We start from the raw sequence: 27512 nt of genomic DNA, 5'->3' as shown, positions 1-27512 counted from the left end.
GCGGCGAGTCAGTGCCTCTCTGGGAAGACAAACATTAAAGACAATCACAACGTTAAAGACAAGAAGAAGCGTTCATCCATACTAAACACAGATCATATGGAACGCAGCCACAACAGATCAGAGATCGGCAGATTTTCAAGTGCTTCCTGTTGGAGGATAAGGTTAAGGTTAAGGTTAAGGTTAAGGTAAGGGCTTACAGTTAGGTTTGGTATTAAAGATGGGCGTCCAGCGTGCCGGAGGCGTGTCACGGCAGAGAACCAGTGAAGCGGTCCGTCTGTACGGTGATGTTTCATACGAACCTTGAGCTCCTGTTCAGCAGGACGACTCTGTGGCCTCTGAGCCGAGTCTGTTCTGCTGCATGAGAAGGCACAGCCTCCAAATGTAGTCCATTAACTCCTTCATATTGTGAGAGTGGAGCTTCACTGCTCCTCACTGACTCCGTTTACCTGCACACCATATTCTGATTCGGGTCAATATTCTGGTTATGGTAATTTTCAGAATAAGGTGTTTAAATTCGCTGCAGCAGCTGGAATATTCTGTTTACATGTTACTTGGCATGTTCCCGTGTTTCGGCGTATTCCACTCTCTTATGTAATGCAACACTCAACCTGCAGGGGGCAGCAGTACGCGTATAGGCGTCTGGTCTGCCGGAAATACAGAAGAAGAAGAAGAAGCTGTCACTATTTCTGTGTTTTCTCCCGTCGATATCCTCCATGATATTTTCAGTCTCTGATCAGCTGAAGGCAGACTGCAGTCTCCTGGCTCTCGCTGCTGGTCGCCATGTCGTTCTCCCCGCTTGCAGTAACCATAGCAACAAAGACGCCCCAGGATTCCTTGTGAATCGAGCATGTGCAGACGTGACTGAATTTCCGGCATTTTCAGATTAAGGTGTTTACATGGCACAATATTCTGGTTAAAACAGGCATATGCCAGGGGTCTGATTCTGAATATGACCTTAATCTGGTTCAGTGTGTTTACATGACTCGTGCATGACTGGAATATTGAGGATATTCATAATAATACAGGAATCTGGTGTGCATGTAAACGTGCTCAGTGAAGGGGGACGATACAGACTGAGCAGCTCAGGGCTTTCATGTGACCAGTGGTGGGGAGTAACTAGTTACATGTAATGAAATTACAACATAAATGTAACTGCAGTCACTTTCAGTTTCTGAGAAAAAATGTGAAATGTGGAATATAATCATTCGTGCTTTGCATCTTTTCTCCGTGCAGGAACGTTTCCTCTGGCAGATTTCCAGACGACAACACCATCTCTCCATCAGAAATATAATGCAATTTGTTCAGAAAGTAATCAGATGTAACAAGTTATATTGCTTTGATGAAGTAATTAAAATAGTTACATTACTAATTCCATTTTTAACAAGGTAGCAAGTAATCTGTATCCTGTTACATCTCAGCAACCAACCAACAGGGATTACACTACAGGGCTTTGCCTTCTTCTTCTTAAATTCTTCATGTAATACATGTATGTGTGTGTGTGTGTATGTGTGTGTGTGCTTGTTCATGTTGGGGGGGTTGGTGTGTGTGTGTGTGTTTTAGAGGAAAAACCACCGCCTGTAACGATTCTGCACTTACAGAGAAGTACGGAGTTTCAACAGCATTCTGATACCAGTGTGTGTGTGTGCATGTGTGTGTGTGTGTGTGTGTGGTAGTGGGCTGGAGGAAGTGGGATGTGTCGCCTGCGGTCAGTTATCATTGTGTGTGTGTGTGTGTGTGTGTGTGTGAGAGAGAGAGAGAGAGAGAGAGAGATCAGATGTCCTATACTGCAGATCAGATGTCCTACATTACATGACATATCAGCTTCCTTATCAATGAACTTGTGTGTGTATGTGTGTGTGTGTGTGTGTGTGAGAGAGAGAGAGAGAGAGTGTGTGTGTGTGTGTAGTGAGTTGTTTGCTGTCTCAGAGGAGATAAACGAATCCAGAATGACAATCAATGGAAAACAGACACACACTGCTCTTCCCCAGAGCGCTATCAGCAACACCAGACACACACACACACACACACACACACACACACACACACACACACACCAACTGATTCCCTGTGTCGAAACCCTGCACTGGCAGAGTCAGACATATTGAGATGGTTCTTTTCTGTTTTTAAATGAAACCAAAAAAGGGGGAAAAAAGTTAAATATTAATATTCACTATTCATTTTTGTAAAATAACTGACACCATATATGACAAAGTAACATTCAAGCATTCATCATGAATACGTGGATAACTCAGTGATTATAAGTCAACAAAAAAAACCTAATTTTGTAATATGACACCTTTTCCCTGTTGATTGTTGCTCTTTCAAAACAAATCGGCATCAACAGTTTTGTATTTCATCCTCAAGGGGGCGCTCACAGTGGCTCGACTCAGAGGCTGCAGCTCAAATTTATCGAACGCCAAGACAACGCGGCTGCTTCACGTGAACAATGTTAGTGTAACCAGGAGATTCACTGGAAAAATGATCAGCTGCGACACAAGTTTGTCAGTGTCACTTTGGGATTTCCTGGTCGAGCTGTTCAGTTTCTCTCTGACCAATCAGCAGCCTGCAGTGTTTTCACGTCATGTTTTCACAGGCCGGTGCTGAAAAAGAGGCTCCAACCACATCTGTCCCGAGTGAAAGGATTTTTTTTTCATGTATGACAGCAGGGGACACTGTTACCCCTTTTCCACCAAAGAGGTTCCAGGGCTGGTTCGGAGCCAGTGCCTGACTTAGCACCGGTTCTTTGTTTTTCCACCGCCCAAGCACCGGCCAAACTGGTTCCAAATCAGTTCCAGGCAAGCACCAACTTCGAGCAGGGGCTGAACAGGGGCCAGAGAAAGAACCAATGACGCGACCCACCACGTCATTGGTGGGCGGGGTTACAGACCCAAACGGGAACAGCGAACACTATAAACGTACAGCTAAATGTAGTCGGCGTTTGTTCTTACCACGAATACGACGGGTAGCCAGCAATAATTGCCTTTTTCGCCTCTGGATCACAGTGTAGGCTTGTAAAGACACGAGCAGTATTTGCATCACTACGATGAGGTCATCCATTTGTCGTCTTTGTTGGTTATTGTGATTCCGAGTGAGCGTCCCCACACCCACGTGATCACGTTTTACGATGACGTCATGACGTGGCTCTGACTTGGCTCCGCTTGGCTGTTGGCCGGTGGAAAAGCAAACCGGTTCTTTGTTGGATCCAGTTAAGCACCGGCTCTAGTACCAGCACCGAACTAGCACCAGGTTCTTTTTGGTGGATATATATATATATATATATATATATATATATATATATATATATACACATGTATACATACATATATATATATATTACATTTTAATTTCAAGCACGGACACCGGCCAAGCCTTCAATTGTTCATTTGAAGATTTAAAAAAAAAAAAAATCATTTATTTATTTATTCGTTTATCTAGTTGATTTGGGTTTTGATTTCAAGTTTGATTATTTAAAAATTATTTCTTTATTTTTATTAATTTAAGACAATTTTTTTTCAGTTTCACTTTTACAAAAAAAGGAAATATTGCTTTGCATCATTTATGTCCTACCTTAGCAAATAAAAAAAAGGATTCTTTAATCTGATAAAAGATGAGAGAAAATATATTTTGTACATTTTTATGTGAGAAACAGACAAAGTCAGTCATAATTTGTCTTCAGTCTCATTTCGTTGAAGACAAACTGAGAGAAAATACACAAGTGACCGCAGTTTCCTGCACACTGGAGTGACACATATTTTTGTCCCGAGCCCCAGATTTTGCTCATTCTCCATCGCTGGGTAACATTAACCAAAAAGTCTGCGTGTTGCCTTCAGTGACGTCATGTAAACTCCAGTACTGTACAGGAAGTTGCCCAGAACAGACAGTGGCGCCATCATTTTATTTATTTCAGACTAGAGTTTCACTAAAATAACGCCAAGATTACCGAACCCAACCCGAACCTGAACGTAATTCCTAAATTTTTTGGATAAGCACGCTCTACTACACAAGCTTACTACAGTACATGCAGTACTTCCATGTACTTCCATGTATTACTGAGTATCTCCGTTAACTTTCATGACTCTGCACCTTCCAGCTTCTCCCTTCTTTCCTTTAGTCAGCAGCCAAAGAAATAAGAAGCAGGGCGAGCGGCAGAAGGGATTTTTGAGCAGTCAGACTGAGGAGGAGTGTGAGTGTGACTCAGTGAGGAGACGAAGACGCGAGGTGCTAAAAGAAAGAGAAACCAAAGCAAACACACATTTCAAAACTTCAAACCGGCGGCATTAAGACGACTCCTCATCTCCCTCAGGCCAAACATTTTCATCCCACTTAAGCCTCCAGACCCAACATGATCCCTTCATTTCATTGTTCTAGAAACATTTTATGGCCCTCGGACTGGAACACACACACACGCACACACACACACACACACACACACACACACACACACACACACACACAATTGCATTACTGTACCGACCTTAGAATAGTCTCTTGTAGAGGTGACAAAGATTTTCCACATCTCTCTATTCTTAAGACATTTGGTCCTTATAAGGAGAAAAGCATAAGAGAGCACACACACACACACACACACACACACACGCACACACACACACACACACACACACACTGGCCCTGAGAAAGTGCAGGATGCACTTTAACATGTTCCTGGCAAAGCTGTGGTTACTCCCTTTGATGACTACCACCAAGCATGCTGAACCACACACACACTAACACACACACACACACTAACACACACGCACACACACACACACACACACACTGGGCCACATGAGCCACACACCACATGAAAGCTGTTCCCAGAAGGAATGCTAGCTGTTAGCCGGCTGCAGAGTGAAGTCTTTAAAGAGCTGAGGCGGAGAAACGGCTCCCTGCAGCCCTGCAGCCCTGCAGCCCTGCAGCCCTGCAGCCCTGCAGCGCGTCTTCACTCCAGAGCGTCGCTTCTTTCATTTCTGGGCTCATTTAGCTGATGAGTGTCTTTAAACTGACCAATCACAGACGAGGTGACGTCATGTCCAGATGTTTCCAGCAGCTGGATATCAGAAAATGATTCATTGATCTAAAACATCAACAGGTTTGGTGTTCAGTTCCTCACAATCAAAAAGCAAGGCCTTCTTTCTAGGAGCTGCACATAGACCAGAATGCAATGCAGCAGCCTCGATGGACCAGAATGCATTGCTGCAGTAGGACAGGTTGAACGCTGAATGCAGCTGAATGCGACAAGCTCATGTTTGTTCTCTGGAGGCCACTGAGAGGGAATTCTGGGAAATGTAGGAAATGACCAGATGAGGCAGGTCGCGAAAAAAACGGGGCGCCGGCGGTAAAATCCATGAGCTGTCAATCAAACAGGGTGGGCGGGACTTGCTCTCTTTTCTCCGTCTGTTCTGAGTTCGTTCGTCGTCGTCTTCTTCCTCTGTTTATTCCAAATGAAGTGGAAACGTAAGACCCATCACTTCCTGTTCAGCAGGACAGAGATTACAGATTACAGATTAACTGAGGACAAGTGAAACTCACCTTGGCCTGTTGGGGAAAACTGGAGACTGATGCGGTTTTCAGTTCTCTTTTTTGACCCTCCTGCCCACTGTAGCACGGTGTCACCTCCACACTGTGGATCTCAGAGTTGCAGCGTCACATCAAACAGAGATTATCTGCCTGCTCCGTGCATCATTGCAGACACACTTTCCCTGGAGTTCAGCGGGGCATGTTTGGGATCTCTGGCAGCCAGCGGGGCCGAGGACGTTAACCGAGGAAGTTAATTTCATGACTTTCATACGTTCACACGAACCACCGGGACGACCCTGCACTCCAGATTCCCAGCACAGACGGACAAACACTGAGGATGATGAAGGTGACTGGAGGAGAGCTGAGAGGTGGAGAGAGGAAGAGGAGACGTGAGAGAGAGAGAGAGAGATTTTCTATTAACATATAATACATAATATATTATAATGTAATATATAATGTAAACTGCACCACTGCAAATAAGTAATTAAATAAATCTCCATGTCAGGTCCTTCAGTCTCATCTTGCAGGGTTCAAATCTTGTTTTTCTTCCCACAAGGTCAAAATAATCTGCCAGTGGGATGAGATAATCCCACTTGTAACTTGTTTCCATAATTTTCTTGAATGAAATGTCCTTTTTTTCTTAATGCCAGCAGGCTAATCTGCATTTTTCTGCCTTGTTTCAATGTTTTTATACTTCATACAAAAAAAATATATCTATATATAGATATATATGCTGCAACAAGTGAAACTGCACTGGAAACAAGTGGGATTATCCGTCTGTAATTATGTGATAAAGGGCAAGAGGCAGAGAGAGAGATGGAACGATGAAGAGAAGAGTGAGAGAGTGAGACTGTGTGTATGTGTGTGTGTGTCCCGGTCTATCATTACACAGTGTGCTGAGCTCCTGCGGTGACACTGTACGCGAGCTGTAATTTCAGAGGAATGGAGGGAGGACGAGGACGAGTTTCTCTCTCTCTCTCTCTCTCTCGGTGACCCGGCTGACCTGCAGTAATGAAAGTTACGGGCCATTAATTTTGTCCCATTTCCCCCTCCTTACTTCTGATAACGACGCATCCGTGCAATCTCAAAGTCCTTTCACTGCAGCACCTTTGGGAATCACACTTATCGCTAAACACCATCAGCTCTGGTGCATTCTGTTGAACTGACAGTGGTAGTTTTAATTCGCCTAATTAGTGAATATTGGAAGGTCATGTGATCCACGGCCAGGCTTCACCTTCACATTAAAAGTCTACAAACTCTGCAGTGAGCTTTTATTTTGTTTACACATTTAAATACCTAATTTTTTTGTAGCATACTTCCTCTGAAAATTATATATGACATTTCATTGATCCCTGTGGGGAAACGCATCTGCTCAGGTACATTATGGTATGGGCTCTATACAAATATATGCATTCATAAATATAAGTAATAAAATATAAGTGTATCAGTGTGTCTTTGATATGACATGGTGGAAGAATGAAAAAAAAATTAAATTAAAAAAAAAAAAAAATCCATTACAGAGTTTAAAAATAATGAAATAATAAAGTGAAGAAGCTTTTTTGTGGATTTATAGTGTGTGTATTTCCCTGCCAATGAGTGTGTGTGTGTGTGTGTGTGTGTGTGTGTGTGTGTTGGGGGTCACGGTGACACAGTAGAGTGTCTTGTCTCTGTTGACTTGTAGCTCACTTAACCTGAACAAGCTGTTAGCCATCAGTCTGGTTTTCAAAGTGTGGTCCGGGGACCCGCAGGGGGCCCTTGACGGTCTCCCGGGGGGTCCTCAGCAAAATGCATGACGCCTTTCATAAGCATTTGAACACAAGCAATCAGATCCAGCATCACTCATCTGACCGTTAAATATATCTTTTTTTTTTTTTTTTTATATAATTAAACATACAGTTTTCTTGTCATTTTAAAACATTTTGTGGCCAATATTCAGGTAAAATTTTGTTCTAAATTTTCTTGTTTTTTTTTTTTTTTTTTTTTAAACTAATGTTCTTTTGTGTTCATTCATTAATCACCTTTTTCCCATGTTTTCATTTTTTTTTTAATCAAGTGAATTTGCGCAGGTTTCAGTTTCACTGTAATTTAGTCCACCAGAAATGATTACAATGCACAAAAATGAACGAGTGATTATTTGAACATGAACCTGTAATCTGTTTTTCAGCGTTCAACACCTGAACAATTTAATACCAAATCAAAATATCTTCTCGTATCAGGATCCAGAGAGCAAAATCCCCCCAGGTGAGTCAACCCCTGAGTTAGTGGGCGGGTTAACAGGCCAGCAGACTTTTACTGTGTTTTTATTGGGTTTGAATGTGGCTATAGAGCAGAACAACATCAGAAATAGCCCCGCCTCCTCTTCTGTGATTGGTCAGTTTGTGAGACGTTACAGAAAAGTTTAGCTGATTGGACCTAAATGTAAAAATGTTGGGATGACCTGAAAAAAGAAGCTGCTGCTGCTCGGAGGCGTCTCAAAAGTCACTGAAAAAAAAAAAAAAATTAAAAGATAAGCTCCAAACACACACTGCAGCGAGCGAGTCGCAGCGTGACACACACACACACACACACACACACACACGGTCTCTTGTCACTACAGAGGATTCCTGGGAATTTTATCAGGCCTGGATACCGATTCCCACTTCATCACACATGACTCAACATGCAAAGACTTCTGGGTAAAACTGTGTGTGTGTGTGTGTGTGTGTGTGTGTGTGTGTGTGTGTGTGTGTGTGTGTGTGTGTGTGTGAACATGGCTGCAGAGATGTGTGTGTGTGTGTGCGTGTACCAGCTGATTGGACGTTGCTGTCTAATTAAAGCAGAGCAGCAGACAGGCAGCTGCATCGCTGAATGAGCCGGCCTAATAAGGAGATCACAGTACACACACACACGCACACACACACACACACACACACACTCACACACACACACACACACACACACAGACACACACACACAGACAGAGCCAAAACTCCAGGAGCGAGAGACAGCCAGGGAATGGCAATACCACGGTGTGTGTCCCTGTGTGTGTGTGTGTGTGTGTCCCTGTGTGTGTGTGTGTGTGTGTGTGTGTGTGTGGTGACGATGCCACTGAGTTCACTAGGCCAGGCAGCCAGTCAGTCGGTTAGTTGGTCAGTCAGTCAGTCAGTCAATCTGAGCAGTTAGTCAGTCAGCCTGCCATTCAGTAACCAGTCAGTAAGTCATCAATTTAACCGATCGACCAATTAGCCAATCACCAGTCAGTCAACAAACCAGTCAGTAATGCTGTGTGGCGTGTGAACAGTCAGACAGTCAGTCAGACAAACAGTCAGTCACTAACAGGGAATACTGACCACAGGAACTGAACCACCACCATCCAGCATCAGCAGTCAGACAGACAGTCAGTAAGATAGTCAGTCAGCCAGTCAGTCAGCCAGACAGACAGTCAGTCAGAGAGACAGTCAGACAGTTAGTAAGACAGTCAGTCAGTCAGTCAGTCAGAGAATCAGTCAGTCAGTTAGACAGCCAGACAGGCAGTCAGTCAGACAGACAGTCAGCCAGTCAGTTGGTCAGTCAGAAAGATAGTCGGTCAGTCAGCCAGTAAGAGAGTCAGCAAGACAGTCAGACAGTCAGTAAGACAGTCATTCAGTAAGACAGGCAGTCAGTCGGTCAGCCAGACAGTCAGTCAGTAAGTTGGTTGGTCAGTCAGTCAGTCAGTCAGTCAGTCAGTTGGTTGGTCAGTCAGTCAGTCAGTCAGTCAGTCAGTCGGTGATAAAGAACAGCCGTACACACCTTGCTGACTGTTGTTTTCTGCTGCTGGACAGCAGACAGACAGCAAACCTCCAGTCGGTCTGAGATCCTGCAGATCTGAGTTTTCCTGCCTGTGATGTCGTCTGTCTGCACCAGCAGCAGAGACTTCACCAAAACACAGATTTAAAAAGCATGCTGTAAAAAATCAAAATAAAAAAAAAAATACCACAATAAGTTACTTTTATTAAAGAGTAACTCAGTAACGTAACTAGTTACTCTGAAAGTAACTGAGCCCAGCAGACAGTCAGTCAGTCAGTGGGTTTATCTTCACTGGAACAGAAAGCAGGCCAGTCAGTCAGTCGGCCTGTAGGTGGCACAATAACCCACTAATTCACTGCCACCTCCCTGTGTGTGTGTGTGTGTGTGTGTGTGTGTGTGTGTGTGTGTGTGTGTGTGTGTGTGTACCCTCTGTTATTACAAAATGTTCTATTCCGCTGTACTGCTGCCAGCCGCCCTACATCATCAGCTGGTGGGCCTTTTTTTTTCCTCTTCCAAAAATAAATAAATAAAATTAGAATATGTAACACGGGATAATTATTTAAAACACTCTGTGCCTGTGCACTGGATTAGGGTACTTTTTTTTTTGCCCTGATTGATGGCAATTTGGATAATGGGCAGTAAAATATCATTCCCAGTTTGACTCACACTTCCAGGGTTATGATTATTCATAATAACAGTGTGACAGGAAAAAAAATGCAATGCATGTATGGATGAAAATGAAACGTATTGGAGCTGATTTACACAAATAAACATTGATTTTACATACGTAAGTGCTTTTTCCACATTTTAATCATGACTTTTTCCTACATACACTCATAATTACACATCAGATTGATGCACGGGGTATAAAGATGCTCTCTTCTGCGGGTTGGAATAAAGCATAAATGGATGTATTTCTATTCATATTAATTCATAGTGCTCATTGTTTCCCTCTGATGATCGCATTTTAAAAAGGAGTGTGTATATATAAACATAAATAAACGGGTAAACCGTGTCCTCCGGTATAAATAAATACACTGTATATGGTCCAGATCTGTGAAGCTGCTATTACAAGATTCCTCGGAGCACCCGAGGTCTCACGTGAACCGGGGCTGACTCGCGCTCTGATTGGCGCACAGCAGCGCACGTGGACCGGCGGATGCACCCCCCCCCCCCCCCCCCCCCCCCCAACCCACCCGCCGTTATGTAACGTGTAAGGGCTCGAGAGCAGAACTAGTTTCCAAAGCGGGGTTGTGTGGGTTCACGCATCTCGCCGCGGAGTCCTGCCGTAACCTTTCACCCCCTTTAGCAGAACCGGGTTATAAAACAATCCCGATCCCGGTTTAACCCACATCTCTCAACTCCTCTTCTTCTTCTTCTTCTTGTGTTGCACGCTCCATTCTGAGTTTGTATCAGATGGAGGAGGAGACTGTGCACGGATGGTGAAATCGGGTTGCAAGACTTGGCGACCCGGGGACGACGTGGCTCGGAAAGCATGCGGCGCAGCCTGTGTGTCGCATTACACAGCAGTTCGCTAACAGTGAAGCCATTTACCCCGCATAAACCCCGCATAAACCCGCGCATGTGTACACAATCCCACCCTTTTTGTGAGAAACACTCGCATTTACAAGGCGAATATCGTTCCCGTAAACGCACCGTAATGTAATAAGCGCCACAAGTCGAGGCGTGCTAACGGTGCTGTGGTGCGTTTACTGTCCGCTGCGGCCACCGTTTGGCAGTCAGACAGACAGGGAGACAGACAGACAGGCAGACAGACACCCGGCTTTTGCCGGAGTCCACGTGTGTTTGTTCCAACTTTACCCGCCACCACTTTCCTGGAATCCCGGCCGCCGCTGCGCTAACCGGATATCACTCCGCCGATAGTCCCTCACTACACACCGAATTACACCTGCACCCGTTGTCGCGCGCCAATCCCGCTTGGACTCTATCGAAACGCCGAGACGAGATCAACCTATCATCGATACTTTGGTTTGATATTGATACCTTGTTGCCGATTTGGTTTTTGGCGCGAGTTTGGCGGCGCAAGGATAACGGTGCGTCGCGGCCGTATAAACCAAGCGACCTCCCTCGGCCACACCCACTCCTCCTGTAGCACGGAGAGGGATGAAACACACACACGCGCGCGCATACACACACACGCACACTCACAGTGAACACACCATGCTGCCGTGCTCCGACTCCAGCTTCACACACATGAGATTTCACTACAGCAGAATATTGTAGCTGCCTTTGTTGTTGTTGTTGTTGTTTTTGTTGGTGTTGCTGTTTTTTTTTTAAAAACCCAAATTGGAAATATTGGATCTTTGGACGCTTCATCGATTTGTTCCTGATCGATTTTTTGAAGATTTCTCGACTGAAGGTAAGGCGATTTTCACATGAGGAGGCTGACATTAGTACCACATGCATGGAGTGTTTGGTTAAATCTGGTTTTTGGTGTGTTTTCCTCGTGTATTTTCGAGGTATTTTTTAAGAATATAGTGCGACAGAGAGATCAAACGGCTGCAGGAGGTGAAGTGGCATTGCTTAACACCTGTGGGCTTTAAACGAGCCTGAACGCAGGGCTGAGCTGTGGATTTTTGCAGTGATTTTTTTTTTTTTTTTTTTTTTTTAAGTTTATTGAGGTGTTGATATGATTAAAATTGAATTCCACATAGAAAAGCTGGAATAGACAAACGCAGTTGCACGTTGAGATTTGACCGTGGAGTGATTCTTTTAAAAAAGACGCTGTGAATGCCGGCTGGCTTTTTTTCCCCTTCTTCTTCTTCCCACATGGAGCTCTCTCTCCCTCCCTCTCTCTCTCACACACACACACACACACACACACTGGCTGGCTGCTTCTTTTCTGTACAGTCCTGCAGCCAAGTCGACTTCTCGTTAAAGAAACAGTGTTTTCTTGCTGGGCTGAGCTTTTTTTTCCCCCGTTATTTTTTTTTTTATATTTGGGAAAAGGTTGGTGGTTTTCTGGAAAAAAAGAGCTATTTTTAAAACCGCATTTTTCCAAGACTTTGCACTTTTGTCTCCATGCACTCATGCATGAACACGGCGTGGGGAGTTAAAGAGTGAAAGAGCTGTATTCATGTGTGTGCAGGGGGTCAGAGCCGGTCACTGACAGGCTGATTTGTTTTGTTTTATTACAGCCAATGCTTTTGTTCTTAACGTTCTGACTTGACATGATATAGCTGATTTTTGATCCCATGTGCGTTTTTATGTTAAATTATGGATCATGTAGCTCCGATTTGGGTCAGCTCTCTCAGCCCCGGTGTGCAGAAAAGCTGCTTTTAACTCCACAGTGCCACTTTTGTTCGCTGTATTAACCTTGTCATGCTCCATACGAAACGCCATAGGTGACCCTACGAGCCCCTATGGGAACATTTTAAAGACTTAAAGCATTTACCCCCCGGGGAAATTCCTCCTTCATTCCTTAACTTCAAAACCCTGTGAGGTAACAGTGAGCTGAGCCGTCTATAATGTCTGTTTTCTGCATGCTTTGTGAGATTTGGTTGCCTGGCAGGTTTTCCTTTTTATTTTATATTTATTTATTTATGCCGAGGAGGCTGTCCCAGCATGTGTTGCCAGGTTGTTGTACAGGATCGTCTGTGACTTTTAAATAATTAATGCAGAGGCGGTGTGCTGAGCCAGTTTTTTGTTTTTTTTGTGTGTATTGTGTTGAAGTTGTGCAAGAGCTCTGATTCCTGCAGGCTGGCTGAAACAGAAATATCCTGTCATGTGAAAGCAGCAGCAGCAGCAGGTCAAAGTGATTGCCCAATAAAGTAGAAAGTATTAACATGGACTCGCACCTGAAGGGGTTAAAAAAATAAATAAAATAACAGAGAACAGAGAAAAGTTCCCCCCTCCTCCCACTCTGAAGCATCACTTTCCATGGCAGCAGGTGACCAGGCGCCGTTTGGGCTGTTTTTGTTCACTTTTTGTGTGAAGGAAAAAATGTAAATTGTGGAAAGAGGTGTTGGGTTTCTCCCCTCGTCTCTCTCCCAGCTGTTCCTGTGATGTCATGGGGGGAGGAGAAGGGGGTAGGGTGTCATTGGGGTTGATGGACGGGGGCCTCCCGGCGGGGGCGGAGCTACTGTGATGTAAACAAGCATATAAGGTGGCACCTTGCCGGTCGGGGTCTCAGTCTGGGAGGAACTTGTGTAAACTTTCACTACAACACGCGTCGCTGCTGTCAACTCTGAGTGCTGCTTTAAATTAACACACACACACACACACACTACTGGCAGCAGCCTCACGGGATTTGAAGGCTTCTTTTTCTCTCCTGCTGGCTTTGATTTTTCATTTTTGGTTATTTTTAACTTTTCCCCTCCAGACTCCTCTGTGGAAAAAAGAACCATGTTGCAAAGCTTCGCGCAGCCACACGACTGGCTTTACTCGGAGCCGCTGCTCTTTGACGATGAGTTCTGCCAGAGCCTGATGAAGGACCTCCAGTCGCTGCCGACGCCCCCCCAGTCGCCCCCGAACAAGCTGGGGCTGGGGGGCTGCCAGCCGCTCTCCAAGGAGGAGCAGCTGAGCTTCGTGTCGGACATCCTGCTGGAGGACCACGACATGAACCTCGGCTTGAACTACGACTTCTTCCACTCCTCCTCCTCCGCCGCCGAGAAGGAGGAGTGCGGCCGGTCCTGCTCCTTCTCCACCTCCCCGTCGGCCTGCCTGCCCCTGGCCCTGGAGGAGAGCGACGACAGCCTGTGGAGGTGCCTGGGCGGCGACAGGATCCTGGGGGAGAAGGCGGCGTCCTCCGTGCTGAGCACCAGCCCGCTGCTGTCCGACATCGACACCAGCATCTTTGAGGAGATCGCCGGCTCCACGCTGGACTGCCAGGACCTGCTGGAGGCTCAGGAGCCCAGCGAGGCCACGTCCGACTACGGCTCAGCCGGCGGGGAGCTGTCCACCTACTCCTCCAGCGACTCCGGTGAGTCTGCAGCTGTTTATTAATGATGCTCAAAGTAAAGTAAAACAAAGCGTGACTGACTCAGTGGTGCATGTTTGCTTGAAAATCCAAATTTCAGATTTTTTTTTAAAGAGTTATCTGTTGAAGTTCAGCCTCATTGCCTGTAATCTTATCTGAGCCAGTTGTTTTGTTTCTCATGCTTCATTTTTCTGGCGTGTTAGTTTTTTTTTTATCACCAGTTCAGACTTCAGCCTCTCTGCGTTTCCTTTACAAACTTCCCGTTAATGTTTAGCAGCGTTGAGCGGCTGAATTGTGCTCCTCCCGGTGGAGTGTTATCAGGAGCCGGGAGGCGATAACAGCCTCCCACCTCCTGTGTTATCAAATGAGTCAACTGCAGTTTAACTGGAGGAGTGCAGGTTGGCGGTGGTGGTGGTGGTGTTGGTGTTAGGGGGGGGCGCACCGCCGTTGACTGACATGACTGGATGAGAGGCTTTTGGAGAGATAAGTGGCTCTCTGTGTGTGTGTGTGTGTGTGTGTGTGTGTGTGTGTGAGTCATGTTCAGCGGTTACAGTTTGCGGCTCTGTCCATTAACTCTTAATGAGTCATTTGAGCGAGTCAGCCCTCTGGCATTCCTGGCTGTAATCCCGACACAGGAAGTGGCAGCGCAGCTTTCCCTGCTATGTTTTATGTCAGCGCTAAAACAAAAAAAAACAAAAAAAAAATAAATTCCAGACTTTTATATTTTTCTGGCCGTGAGCCCCCTCCCACCACCACCACCACGGCAATTTGATTGTAACTGCATGTCGTTTTCCAGTAACCCCAAATCACTTGACTCTTGTGGGACATTAACTATCACTGACTCTGCATTTAACTGATGGCCTTCCTCAACGTGACCTACAAACACTCACCAAGTTATAATTTGTGGTTTAAAAAACTATTTCCAAGTTTGTGACTGTGTGTGTGTGTGTGTGTGTGTGTGTGTGTTTCAAAGCAGCAGTGGAGACAGGAGTGTACTGCTGCTCAGTGTGTGTGTGTGTGTGTGTGTGTGTGTGTGTGTGCACATACGTTGCCTCTTGTTTTCAGTGTCAACAGTCGTCAGTGAAATGTCAGGCGTCACGTCACAGCATCTCAGGATGGAATTACCCAAACAGGCGAAACAAGACGAAAACATCTAACACGCCTCTTTGTTTCTTTCTTCTTCTTCTTCTTCTGTCACAGAGGAGGAGATCGACGTGGTGACGGTGGCCCGGCGTCCCTCCAGCCCCTCCCCTCTGCCCTCATTGGCCGACCTGTCTGTCCGCCAGCAGAGGCAGGAGGAGGAGCAGCGAGCTCTGCAGCGCCACAACTTCGAGATCCAGCAGCAGCACAACTACGCCGCGCCGTGCCCCGCCTCGCCGCCACCTTCCTCTTCTTCTTCCTCGTCTTCCTCCTCGTCCAACAAGCGGCCGCGAGGGGGCGACGGCCCCTCACGCCTGCACTACTCCTCCCGCTCGTCCTCCTGCGCCTCCTCCCCGTCGTCGTCCACGTCGTCCTCCTCCTCCTCGCGGAGCCAGTACTCGTCGCGGCACTCGGCGGAGACGGAGGACGAGGAGGAGCGGCGGCGGACGCACAACGTGATGGAGCGGCAGCGGCGCAACGAGCTGAAGAACTGCTTCATGCGGCTGCGCGACAACGTGCCCGAGCTGACGCACAACGACAAGGCGTCCAAGGTGGTGATCCTGAAGAAGGCCAGAGACTGCATCCGCGGCCTGGAGGACGAGGGCCAGAGGCTGCGGGCGCGCAGGGACAAACTGCGAGAGAAGCAGGAGGCGCTGAAGGCCAAGCTGGAGCGGCTGCGCAGCTAATGGGACGGCTCGGGGGCGCAGAGCCGAGTTTGAGCCCCGCCTCCGCTCGTCAAGACCTGTCGGACTTTTCCTAAAGACAGTAAGACGCTGCAAAGACACGAGAAAGTGGGCGGGGCCAGAGACGAGCGCACAAACCTTCATTTCTTCGACCTTTTTTTGGTAACAAAAGCAGGTCTGGACTTTATGAACTTCTGTCAGAAACTAACACAAAACACACACAGACACCTTGGACTTGACATTTGCAAACAATGCAACACACACACACACACACACACACACACACACACACAGTTTTCCTCAGAGGTGATCATCCTCATGCCTTGACTGCTGACTGTGGTAGGAGGTTATTAAAGGTTAAAGTAGCTCTATAAGGACAGTTAATCCTCGTTGTGAGTCAGGAGGGTTTCCTCTCTCCAGGTGAACACACACTGAAAAACGGCATTTTCTTTTTAAAAAAATCGACGTAAAAAAAAAAAAAACACCGTGGTGCTGCTTTGTTTCCCAGGTTTCCTAGAGGCACGACGTCCTGAGAGAGCAGATTAATTCAGCGGTCAGACCTGATCATCACTGAACGGTACATTAATCGATCAATTAATTAGGAAGGAACGAGGCTTGTTTTTAATTGTAGTTTGAACTTCAGTTTTTAATCGATTGATTGTTTTTGTTCATGACGTGTTCAGGAGGCGGCGGAGGCCAAAGTGAAGTCACGTTTTCGGTGTGTGTTCACCTGTTCGCTGGCCTCAGGCACACCCAGCATCACTCTGTTCAGCAGGTTCATGTGTGTTTAACACACAACACTGTATAACCCAGGTTCAATACTGTACACACACACACTCACACACACTGCTCAGCCTCAGCTCTCTCTGTTCAGTCACTTCAGCTGCTGTGAGCTTCCTCTTCACGAGCAGGGCTGCAGATGATGATTTTTTTTTTTTAATTTATTTTTTTAAATGGAAGAATAATCAATTCAGAGTCGAAATAAAGCCAAAGTCTGACAGGAGGTGATCGGAGCTCAAAGTGACATCTTCACATGTCTTAGTCTGACCTGTGGCTTAAAAAAAAAACCCAAAGTATTTTATAAATACATGATCGGAGAAAAGCCGGAGCCTCTCGGTGAAGCTTCGACTAATCTGTCGACTAATCAATCGCCAGGCGCTGTTCACCAGTTACTTTTTCTGTCTAGATCATTAATTAAAGCTCATGTTTCTGCAGTGAAGTGACTGAACTGAAGCAGAAAACCGGCGCCAAATGGCAAAGCAGTGCCGCCTTTGCAAAACCAGCCAAAGCCCGTCTGTCTGCAGCTCGTACGCCGCCGCCGCCGCCGCGTTCCATCGAGCATCGCCTCCGCTCCGCTTCCATAACGTTAACAGGTCGAGAGGCATCATCGCTTCTCGCCGTCGGTGTCGAAAAGGTTAAAGGTTTAGCTTGAAGAAAGCCATGTTGCAGTTTTGAACGGGGTGACCGATTGAATTTTCTGCAGCGCCGACGCTCGCGAGTCTCGACAAACATTCCCCCAGTTTAAAAGACGAGCGGCTGTTTTTGCTTTCAGTTAAATACATCCGTTTTTTTCCGGACATGACGTGGGTTGTGACATCAGGTATAATTTCAGACACGAAAAAAAGAAAATGAAAGCAAAGTGTCCATCAGGAATATCTTGCTCATACCTAATTGGTTCACTTTAGGCTGGATCTGAAGTTTGGGACATATCGATAAACGGGGGTTGAATGTTAATGCCGTTTCTTCTCAGTCTTGTTTATCCATTGATGTGCTATTTGTCAGGAAAACGTTTCAAATAGCAGACGTTTGCTTATTTGTGTCCGATGTCTTAAAAATAAAAATGCAGCCTATTTTATGAGAGTTCTTCCATTAGTGTACTTGAAAGATCCTGGTTGAAATAATGAGAATATATATCTATTTTTTTGTTTTTCGTGTGTTCTAATGGAGAAAAGCTGTTCTGTGTTTGTTAAGGACTTTTTCTTGCTCTTGTCCGATATTTTCTTGTCTATGTTTTTTTTTCTTAATGTCGCTGTCGGGTCAAAACCTCGCAACGTTCCCCACCGCATGTTCCCCCACTCTTGTTGTCATGTTTCTGCTCTGTTTTTTTTTGATTATGGTAGAACGGGTTGTGGGCGAGTTTCGCACACAACTCTGCACATAAAGGACCACCTTCCTGAAGTTGAGCGCCTCCCACCCTGAGAGGTTTTAACGCGACAGCACCAAGGATTTTTTAGCATGATAAACCTACCTCCACCTGGCTGCAGTTGGGCCTTTTTCGGAATTGTATTATTTTATTTTATTTTATTTTATTTTATTTTATTATTATTTTTTTATTATTTTGTCTTTATTTTTTATTAGGTTAAATTTACTGTACAGATTTCTAAAATATGTAAATATTTGTTTATTAATGTATAATAAATTATTTTAGTGTTTTTTTTTTTCTTTTTTTGCTTTTGTTCATTTGAATTTTGAGACGAAAAAAACAAACGATGAGTTCTGTTGTTTCCGAAGCAGCACTTTGTTTTTTGGTCGTTTTTTGATATTAATGTTATAATTAAAAAATGAAAAAAAAAGTTGGCTTGTCTGTGGTTTTTATTACACACACACACATTCATAATTCTTAATAGTATGGTCAAATTCTACTCTTGTCCTTAAATTTTATTTGGGTTTTTGGGATTTTTTTCCCCCTTTTCTTTAAAAAAAAAAAAAAAAAAAAAAGATTTTTGGATGCGGTTTTCCAGTCACTCTCTGCCTAAAATGGGTGAAGCAACATCAGTAAAAGTGACAGGACAACGTTAGTATATATTTGAACATATTAATGGATGGAAAACAGCAAGAAGCCGTTGTGTAGGAGGCTGTTTTACTTTGAAAGTAGAAGTACCTCCAGTAGAAGTACTGTTCCTCTGCTGGTATGTGACTGCAGTAGAAGTAGAAGTACTGTTCCTCTGCTGGTATGTGACTGCAGTAGAAGTAGTGCAGTAAAAATCTCCTGCAGTAAAAGTCCAAAGTGTCTCATGTCAAATGTCCTGGCAGTAAAAGTGACTGAGCTCCTTTTATCAAACAGTAACTGTGTTAGCTGGGATCTTTTCCATGCAGTTAGAAAAGGAGGAGAGAACACGCTGCACACTACATGCTTTTAAAGGGGCATTACGCTAAAACTGAAGTGAGGACCCTGTAGACTCAACATTTTCCCCCCTTATTCCAAATTTCCACACTTATTGCAAATTGTTTTGCCCGTTGAGTCTAAATGGTCCTCGCTGCAGTTTTTCATGGTGCAGCTTTTATTGTGAAATTTGGAAAATGACAAAAAGTAGATCCAACAAAGTAGAAGCAGGTTTCCTCTTCTCATCCTTGCTGACTGAGCTTTTATTGTGAAAGGTTCCACAGTCTGTCATTGATCATCTGTTCTCTGTCATGGATCTGATTTAAAATGTAGAAAACGACAAAACTAAAGAAGAAAATGGGCCAAAAGTAAAATTACTGACTTAAAAAAAACTCAAAAAAGTACAAACACACAAAACCTACTCGGTCACAGTAACAGCTGCCTTCAGGCGCTCGTCGGAAAACGTCGCACTTACCGTGTTTACGAGTTTAGGAGCACACGCTTTTTACTGTTGCCATGGTTACACGTTTTAGAGCGGTGGTTAAAATTCAGAAAAACGAAGTGTGCAAGACACGGTTTTCACACACACACACCTGCCGGCCAATCAGAAAGCAGCATTCACCCAGACCGTGGTGTAAGTGAATGTCAATATAATGTGTGTGTTAGTGCTCCCAGTGGGAGGAGCAAGGCACTACCACTGAGGATGCGGGTTCAACTCCACCTCAGGGTGTAAACATGCAAACAAGATGTGATGCACTGAAGTTTAGATTCTCACACCAAACAGTGAGCAGGGCGCAGAGCTGGTAACATTCCACTAACAAACAAGACACACACACACACACACACACACACACACACACACACACACACACACACACACCTGTGCAGGTTGAGAGATATGCATGTGTTTTCTCAGGGCAAAGTATGAGGTTGGAGCAGGTAACTGTGTTGTGCAACCTGCAGCCCGTCCATGTGTTCCAGCATACATGTGGAGCAGGTGGACATGTGCCGGAAGGGTGTGTGTGTGTGTGTGTGTGTGTGTGTGTGTTATCTTGTACTGCAGTGTTTCAAGGGTTTCCTTTCAAAACATTTCAAAACGTTAATCCATTTAGATTTTTATGCATCACGGTTCATTTCAAAATCACATTTTATCCTCAAACACTGAATTATTCAGATTATTCAGATTATTCAGTGAGAAAATCCCTGAGGATGACTGTGTTCACAAGGAGAACATAATAATGATGGCCATAGTAATAACACATAAAAAATACATGTTACAAAGTCCTTCAGTCTCCTCAGTGTAAAAATCTGTTTTTTTCTTCCAACGAGTTCATAAATCTGCCAGTGGGATGAGATAATCCCACTTGTTTCCAATGATATTCCACTTCTATCCAGATTTTTCTTGACTCAAGTGACATTTTCTTGATTTTTCTGGTGGCTGCTCTGCCTCATTCTGCCTCGTTTCAACACATTTCTACACGTTCACAGAGGAAAAAAAAACATCCTGCAACAAGTGAAACCGGATTTGAAACAAGTGGGATTATCTCACCTAACGGGCAGATTTTTTTTTTTTTTTTATCTTATTGGAGGTAAAACAAGATTTTGCCTCTGAAGATAAGACTGATGACTTACAGAAACAGGTTTTGTGTGTGTGTGTGTGTGTGTGTGTGTGTGTGTGTGTGTGTGTGTGTGTGCAACTGATGTGATAAAATAAACTCAGGACAGAAAGTGCGGATTAGGCCTGGAGGCGCTGCGAGCTCCACGCCGGCCGCTCTGCTGGGACGGGCGTCCCGCTCACGTCGCGGCACGTCTGGAGAGGAGATTTGACAGAAGACAGCGAACGACCCGCGGGCCTGTCCCGACAGCAGCCGTCCAGCTCGGCTCACGTTTGGCTTCAGGATGAATTTTTTTTCAAGAAACGCCCCCCTGTTCCTCCGCTGGTGTCCCACCTCAGGTTAAAGTGCTTAAATTAAAAATCTGCTGCAGTGACAGTGAAAGAAAATGTGTGATTTAATATGTAGTGAGAGCTAAAGGCCTGTTTACATGGATTATAATTTACTCTGCATGAAAATAAAACATCACACCGAGTCACACTGGATTATTGATTTATTTTGGTGAAACTCGATTCTTTGAAGAGGAAAAATGACAAATTACAAAATAAAGGAGGCAAATAAGTCTCTTCAGTATTGAGAAATACAAGGATGGGTGCAGTGTGAGGGTGTGTGTGTGTGAGAGAGAGAGAGTGTGTGTGTGTGTGTGTAAGAGAGGGTGTGTGTGTGATATTAAGGTAAACAAGTACTTCAGTAAATGCCATATTGAGCAATAGAGTGTTCTGTGTGTGTGTGTGTGTGTGTGTGTGAGGTATGTAGGTCAGGGTGAGCCCGCTAACAGATCCATAAAAAAGCTTTTCATCAGTGAACGACAGATAAGACTTTTTCGTTTTATGAACGAGGCTGCAGGGCGACGCCTGATAACACACACACACACACGCGCGCACACACACACACACACACACACACACACACACTGACCTGGGTCACCTTTGCTGACTTTACGTAAAGTTACATTCATTTCCTGGAGACTTAACTAAGACAAACCATAACCACTTGGTGCAAAACCGGAGCTGTAACCACCGAGCCAAACATCAGCTCTGCTTTTTTTTAATTTTATTTTTTAGTAGAAGTCAGATGGTGGCGCTGTAACCACTGAACACTTTTAATCTTCCGTCTATCAGTGATCTGCACCGCTGAAGGCAGAGGAAGCTCCACCACAAATTAAATTATTTTTTTTTAAAGCTTCAGAGTGGCTGTAAGGTTTATTTTTTCACTTTGATGGAGCCAGGCTAATGACTCCCATAGACTGCAAGTCTTTATGCTAAGCTAACACAAAATGCTACCCATAAGGATCCAAACCCCACTGGTCTCAGCCTGGCTAAGATGGAAAAAGGGGATTTTACCTAAAACGTTGGAGTATTCCTTTCACTAAACTTAGACCCTTAATAATTCTTCAGCCAGACCCAGACTAATCCAAACCAAACCGAGCCTGACAGTCTCTGCCGGGACAGGACTGGATTTACAGCGCAGCAAATCTAAAGTTAATCCCACGTGGCTCCTTTTGCGACAGACAGGAGAGGGACCCTGAGCACGAAGGAGGACAGGAGACGGGAGCTGGTGTAAATCTGACGAAACGAGGCAGAATAAGGCGGAAGACAATGACACCCGATTCAAGAAATATTCTGGAATGGATCCGTTTTGGAGACCAGTGGGATTATTTTATTATTTTTATAGCGCTCTTGGGATTAGTCAGGCACTCGTAGAAACACTTTTTGTCACATTTTGGGGGATTTTATTGGAAATTTGACATTTTTGTCCGATGAGGCAGAGTGTGCATGAAAAAGAGCTGATGGAAAAGAGGTGGATGATGTCGTCAGCAGACCACCACACACACACACACACACACACACACACACACACACACACACGCACAAAAACAACAACTCAAATGTTCATGTAACAGACCAGACCCTGTGTGTGTGTGTGTGTGTGTGTGTGTGTGTGTGTGGGTGGGTGGGTGTGCTGTACAGTGGCCGACTCTGTGAGTGTGTGTAGTGTGGTTTAGTGACCTACATTGTCTGATTCATTCATTCTGATCGCTGACACACACACACACACACACACACACACACACACACACACACACACACACACAGCTGGAGTTACATAACGAGAGTGACTGGACGGAGAAACGGAAAACGAGTGAGGGAAGGATGGAGGGAGCAAGGAAGGAAGGATTAAAGGATGAGGGAGGCGAGGAGTGAAGAAGGGAGGGAAGGAGAGGACAGGAGGAAAGACGGAAAAACAGAGGAGAGAGATGGAAAGAGGGCGAGAGACAGCAGCAGTGAATGGAGAGAGAGAGAGAGAGAGTCTAGGAAACCATGTATGACGGTTAGGGTTAGGGCCATTGTTGGAAGAACAAAAAAATACGGAGCCGGAGGAGGAGGAGGAGGGGGATATTCCCAGGACAGAAAAACATAATTTCCGAGATTAAAGTCGGAAATTTTAAATTTCTCCTCCTGTGGGATTCAGTCAGAAGGAAATCCTGCTGCAGCATCTGGACTCTGAAGTCGGTGATTCTGGACTCAGATCAGCAGCTTCTCCTTCGGACTGAATCCCACAGGAGGAGAATCTGATGAGGTCATCAGCTGCAGGCCTGTTTCTCACGTTTTTCCTCATAAATGTGAGACGTCATCATCATCATCATCATCATCATCATCATCTCAGAATTTTCACGCATTTTCTCGTAAGTGTGTGAGTTTTATGACTCCTTTTTTTTTTTTTTTTTTTTTTTTTTTGGAGTATTACCCCCATCCACCACCACCACCCCGGCTCCATACACCCAAATGCTCCAAACTGCCCATTTTACCAAAAAGAGACTAAAACTAATAAAAAACTAAACTAAAACTAAGCAATTTCACGAAACAAAAACTAGCAAGCGTGCTTTAAAACTGTATTAAAACTAAACTGATATTGACAACAAAAAGTCAAAACGAAATAAAAATAAAAACGAGTGAAAAACAGAAAGCCTTTTAGTCACCTCTTGGTCGCCAGTGGCCAGTTTTAGAACATTTTGCTGATTATGATTAATTTTATGAGAGGCAACACCAACGCCTCTAAACAACGAGACTTTTTTTTCATGTTTTGGCGTTAAAAAGGTAACTCAGAGTCACCGTCCTCTTTCACTACAGATTATATCCACATACACAAAACAGCAACACAAATCCAGTTTCAGGTATAAAGGTAAATACTGGGGCTGGGACTGGGACTGGGACTGGGACTGGGACTGGGACTGGGACTGGACTGGGTCTGGGACTGGGTCTGGGACTGGGGCTGGGACTGGGGCTGGGACTGACACTTGGACTGGGACTGGGATTGGGACTGGGACTGGGTCTGGGACTGGGTCTGGGACTGGGACTGGGAGTGGGACTGGGATTGGGACTGGGACTGGGACTGGGACTGGGACTGGGTCTGGGACTGGGTCTGGGACTGGGACTGGGACTGGGTCTGGGACTGGGACTGGGACTGGGACTGGGACTGGGTCTGGGACTGGGTCTGGGGCTGGGGCTGGGACTGGGTCTGGGACTGGGACTGGGACTGGGTCTGGGACTGGGACTGGGTCTGGGACTGGGACTGGGACTGGGGCTGGGGCTGGGGCTGGGGCTGGGACTGGGACTGGGACTGGGACTGGGACTGGGACTGGGTCTGGGACTGGGACTGGGTCTGGGACTGGGACTGGGTCTGGGGCTGGGGCTGGGACTGGGACTGGGACTGGGACTGGGACTGGGACTGGGTCTGGGACTGGGACTGGGACTGGGACTGGGTCTGGGACTGGGACTGGGACTGGGACTGGGACTGGGTCTGGGACTGGGACTGGGACTGGGTCTGGGGCTGGGGCTGGGGCTGGGACTGGGACTGGGACTGGGACTGGGACTGGGTCTGGGACTGGGACTGGGTCTGGGGCTGGGGCTGGGACTGGGACTGGGACTGGGACTGGGTCTGGGACTGGGACTGGGACTGGGTCTGGGACTGGGACTGGGACTGGGACTGGGTCTGGGACTGGGTCTGGGACTGGGACTGGGACTGGGTCTGGGACTGGGTCTGGGACTGGGACTGGGACTGGGTCTGGGACTGGGACTGGGACTGGGACTGGGTCTGGGACTGGGTCTGGGACTGGGACTGGGACTGGGACTGGGACTGGGATTGGGTCTGGGTCTGGGACTGGGACTGGGACTCTGCTGGAGGTGATTCACGCTGCTGCTGTTGTTGCTGTTCTGGAAGTGAAGATCCACGTCCAACAATCAGCTGTGAGTCACCTCCTCCCTCTGTTCTGCTCGCGTCTTCGTCTCTCTCTCTCTCTCTCTCTCTCTCTCTCTCTCTCTCTCTCTCTCTCTCTCTCTCTCTCTCTCTCTCTCTGCATGAGTCACCGGCCTACATCCCTGCATCTGGAAGCCATTACCCAGAAGGCTTTGCTCTGGTGCGCGGCCAGGAGCTCCCTCCAGGCCGCCGGCCAGCTCCGACGATGACGTTTCCTGTCTGTGTGTGTCAAGTTAACATAATGGGGTTATTATATCAGAGCTTTGTCACAGGCACGAGATCCTCAGCTGGACTCTGTGTGTGTGTGTGTGTGTGTGTGTGTGTGTGTGCCTTTTGGCTACAGCATAGCCAGTGGGAATCCTAAGAAAGTGTAACTGTGGAGGGTGTGTTTGCCTGTCTGTGTACACTTGTGTATGTTTGTCTTCCTGTGTGTGTGTGTGTGTGTGTGTGTGTGTGTGTGTGGCTGTAATTTGCCTGGTAAATGAGTTTTATACAGAGAAAATGTCTTCTTGTCTTCACTTACACACAAGATAAATGTTTTTTGGGAAATTTCACGGCACGTCTCCGAGCGGTGACTGGCTGATGAGTGTCAGAAATAAATCAATGACATAAAAAAACTGATCAAATAAACAGAGATATTTTTGTCCCCAGAGATATTTACTCTCCTGCGGCCAGATGCATAAAACTCAAGATTGGAGATTCTACAAATCTGTGTGTGTACAGAGAAAATCATGAGCACGAGCCTGCCGCCTGCCGCCACAATCAGCCACAAATGAAGGCTGATGCTTGTACAAAGTCATATTTGCACATTGAAACTGGTCATTAAGGAGACTTAGTGTATTGAACCAATGATGTTATAATAATAAAGTCACGTAAACTCCCCCTTCCCTGTTGTTTTCTACCACTTTCCCATCAGCCTGCAGCCCAAAACTCCGGTGTGTGCAGGTTTGAGTGCACACACAGTGTTTATGGTGTCCTTCCTGCACGTTCTTTTTCCTTAAATCTGGCAGTGCAGTGGAAAAAAAATGAAATGAACACGAAGCATCACGTCGTCTTCAGTCGCGCTCAGCTTCGCTCGCTCTGAGAATACTCGTACGTGCAATTCTTAAAAATGTTAGTAGATCACGAACTCGCACGAATCACCGTGACGTTGCACGAACAACCCACTTTCAGAAAACTGACGGATCTAATTTTTATAATTAATTTATGTTTCTGTAATGTTTAGCTAGTATCTTTGATAAGCCAAGCCGCACAACAGCGCCATCTAGTGCCAGTCAGGCTAACTGCTAGTTTAAAGTTGATAGTTTGTTCTTCACAGATGGAGAAGTGCTGCCCAACGTCCAGAAACACAACATGATTTCACCATTTTCTCTTGAGCTGAACTTACAGTACAGCTGTTTATATATTATACAGCACATAAGTAAAATATTTATATTTACAGCTTGTTTTGTTGTTACTCTACACTCTGCACTGTTGAACTTAAACATACATGAATCAGAGTTTCTCTAAAGTTATTTTTTTAGTTATATTTTTTCAGACTGTAATTTTCCTGCTTAAGAACCTCTCAGAATAGGGCCTGAATTAATTATAGTGAATGAACTTTATTATCATTGAGGCTAGGGCATCGATTGCTTTTTTTTTCTTTCTTTTTTTTTTTTTTTTCTTTTTTTTACCGTGCTCAGCTCTGCCGTTCCCACCGGTGGTTTGCCACAGGAGGGACACATGAGATGAGTGACAATCTCAACTTTACTATCTCAGTTTCAGCAATAAATTTGATTTGCATGATCCAGGAAACTGTGACTCATTTTCATTGTAATGGGGCAAATCTTTTGTTCGAGTGATCTTTCAGCCCAATTTCACTGAGCCAGGAGGGGACGTCCCGCGCCGCATCTCTGAGAGTGGAAAAATGAATGTAGATAATTTCCCCACAACAGCTTTTCTACATAAAGAGAAGTCATATCTTTTCTTTTGTGGTTAAAAACCCCTCCTATGTAAATGTGTGTGTGTGTGAGTGAGAGAGAGAGAGAGAGAGAGAGAGAGAGAGAGAGCAACAGTGTGTACAAAGGCTGAAAATGTGTGTGTATGTCAAGGAGAAGCTGTTTGTTAAACTGTGTGAGTGTGTATGTGCATATGTTTTTGCACACCTGTGTATGTGCATGGGAAAAGTGTGTGTGTGTGTGTGTGTGTGTGTGTGTGTGTGTGTGTGTGTGAAATGGATGAAGCACGGTAATATTACTGCTGATGCTAATGAGCAGGGCCGCTGACGAGGGGGGGCAGGGTCAGTTGTCCCAGACTTGGGGTTAAGGGGGCGGGGGGACAGGAGGGGGGCTCAAACAGGCCCTTTAACCTTTAGGTGCTCTGCGGGGGCGGGGCTTCACAGATCAGCTTATCCCAGGCACGAGCGAGACACAGGGCGACCCTGCTAATGACGCTAACTGCCACGCCACCAGGGCAGCAGGAGAAACCACGGCGCTGCGGGGGGGAAACCCCGACCC

General features: G+C 45.6%; 1 protein-coding gene and 1 long non-coding RNA gene across 2 annotated transcripts; both read left to right on the top strand.

Moving 5' to 3' along the window:
* The first annotated feature begins 837 nt into the window (after positions 1–837).
* LOC115359774 (uncharacterized) lies at positions 838–18570 on the top strand. The gene is made up of 3 exons (XR_003928278.1): positions 838–849; positions 7225–7235; positions 18245–18570. It is a non-coding gene; the product is annotated as an uncharacterized LOC115359774 (long non-coding RNA).
* mych (myelocytomatosis oncogene homolog) lies at positions 11404–17879 on the top strand. The gene is made up of 3 exons (XM_030052387.1): positions 11404–11662; positions 13625–14224; positions 15422–17879. Exons 2-3 carry the CDS (start codon positions 13648–13650, stop codon positions 16045–16047), a joined length of 1203 nt encoding a protein of 400 aa, XP_029908247.1. The 5' UTR covers positions 11404–11662; positions 13625–13647; the 3' UTR covers positions 16048–17879.
* Positions 18571–27512: the final 8942 nt, after the last annotated feature.

The sequence above is a fragment of the Myripristis murdjan genome, chromosome 5, assembly GCF_902150065.1.
Source record: "Myripristis murdjan chromosome 5, fMyrMur1.1, whole genome shotgun sequence".
Classification (NCBI taxonomy): Eukaryota; Metazoa; Chordata; class Actinopteri; order Holocentriformes; family Holocentridae; genus Myripristis; species Myripristis murdjan.
The sequence above is the reverse complement of the archived record's forward strand: the minus strand, read 5'-3'. Positions and strand labels throughout refer to the sequence as shown.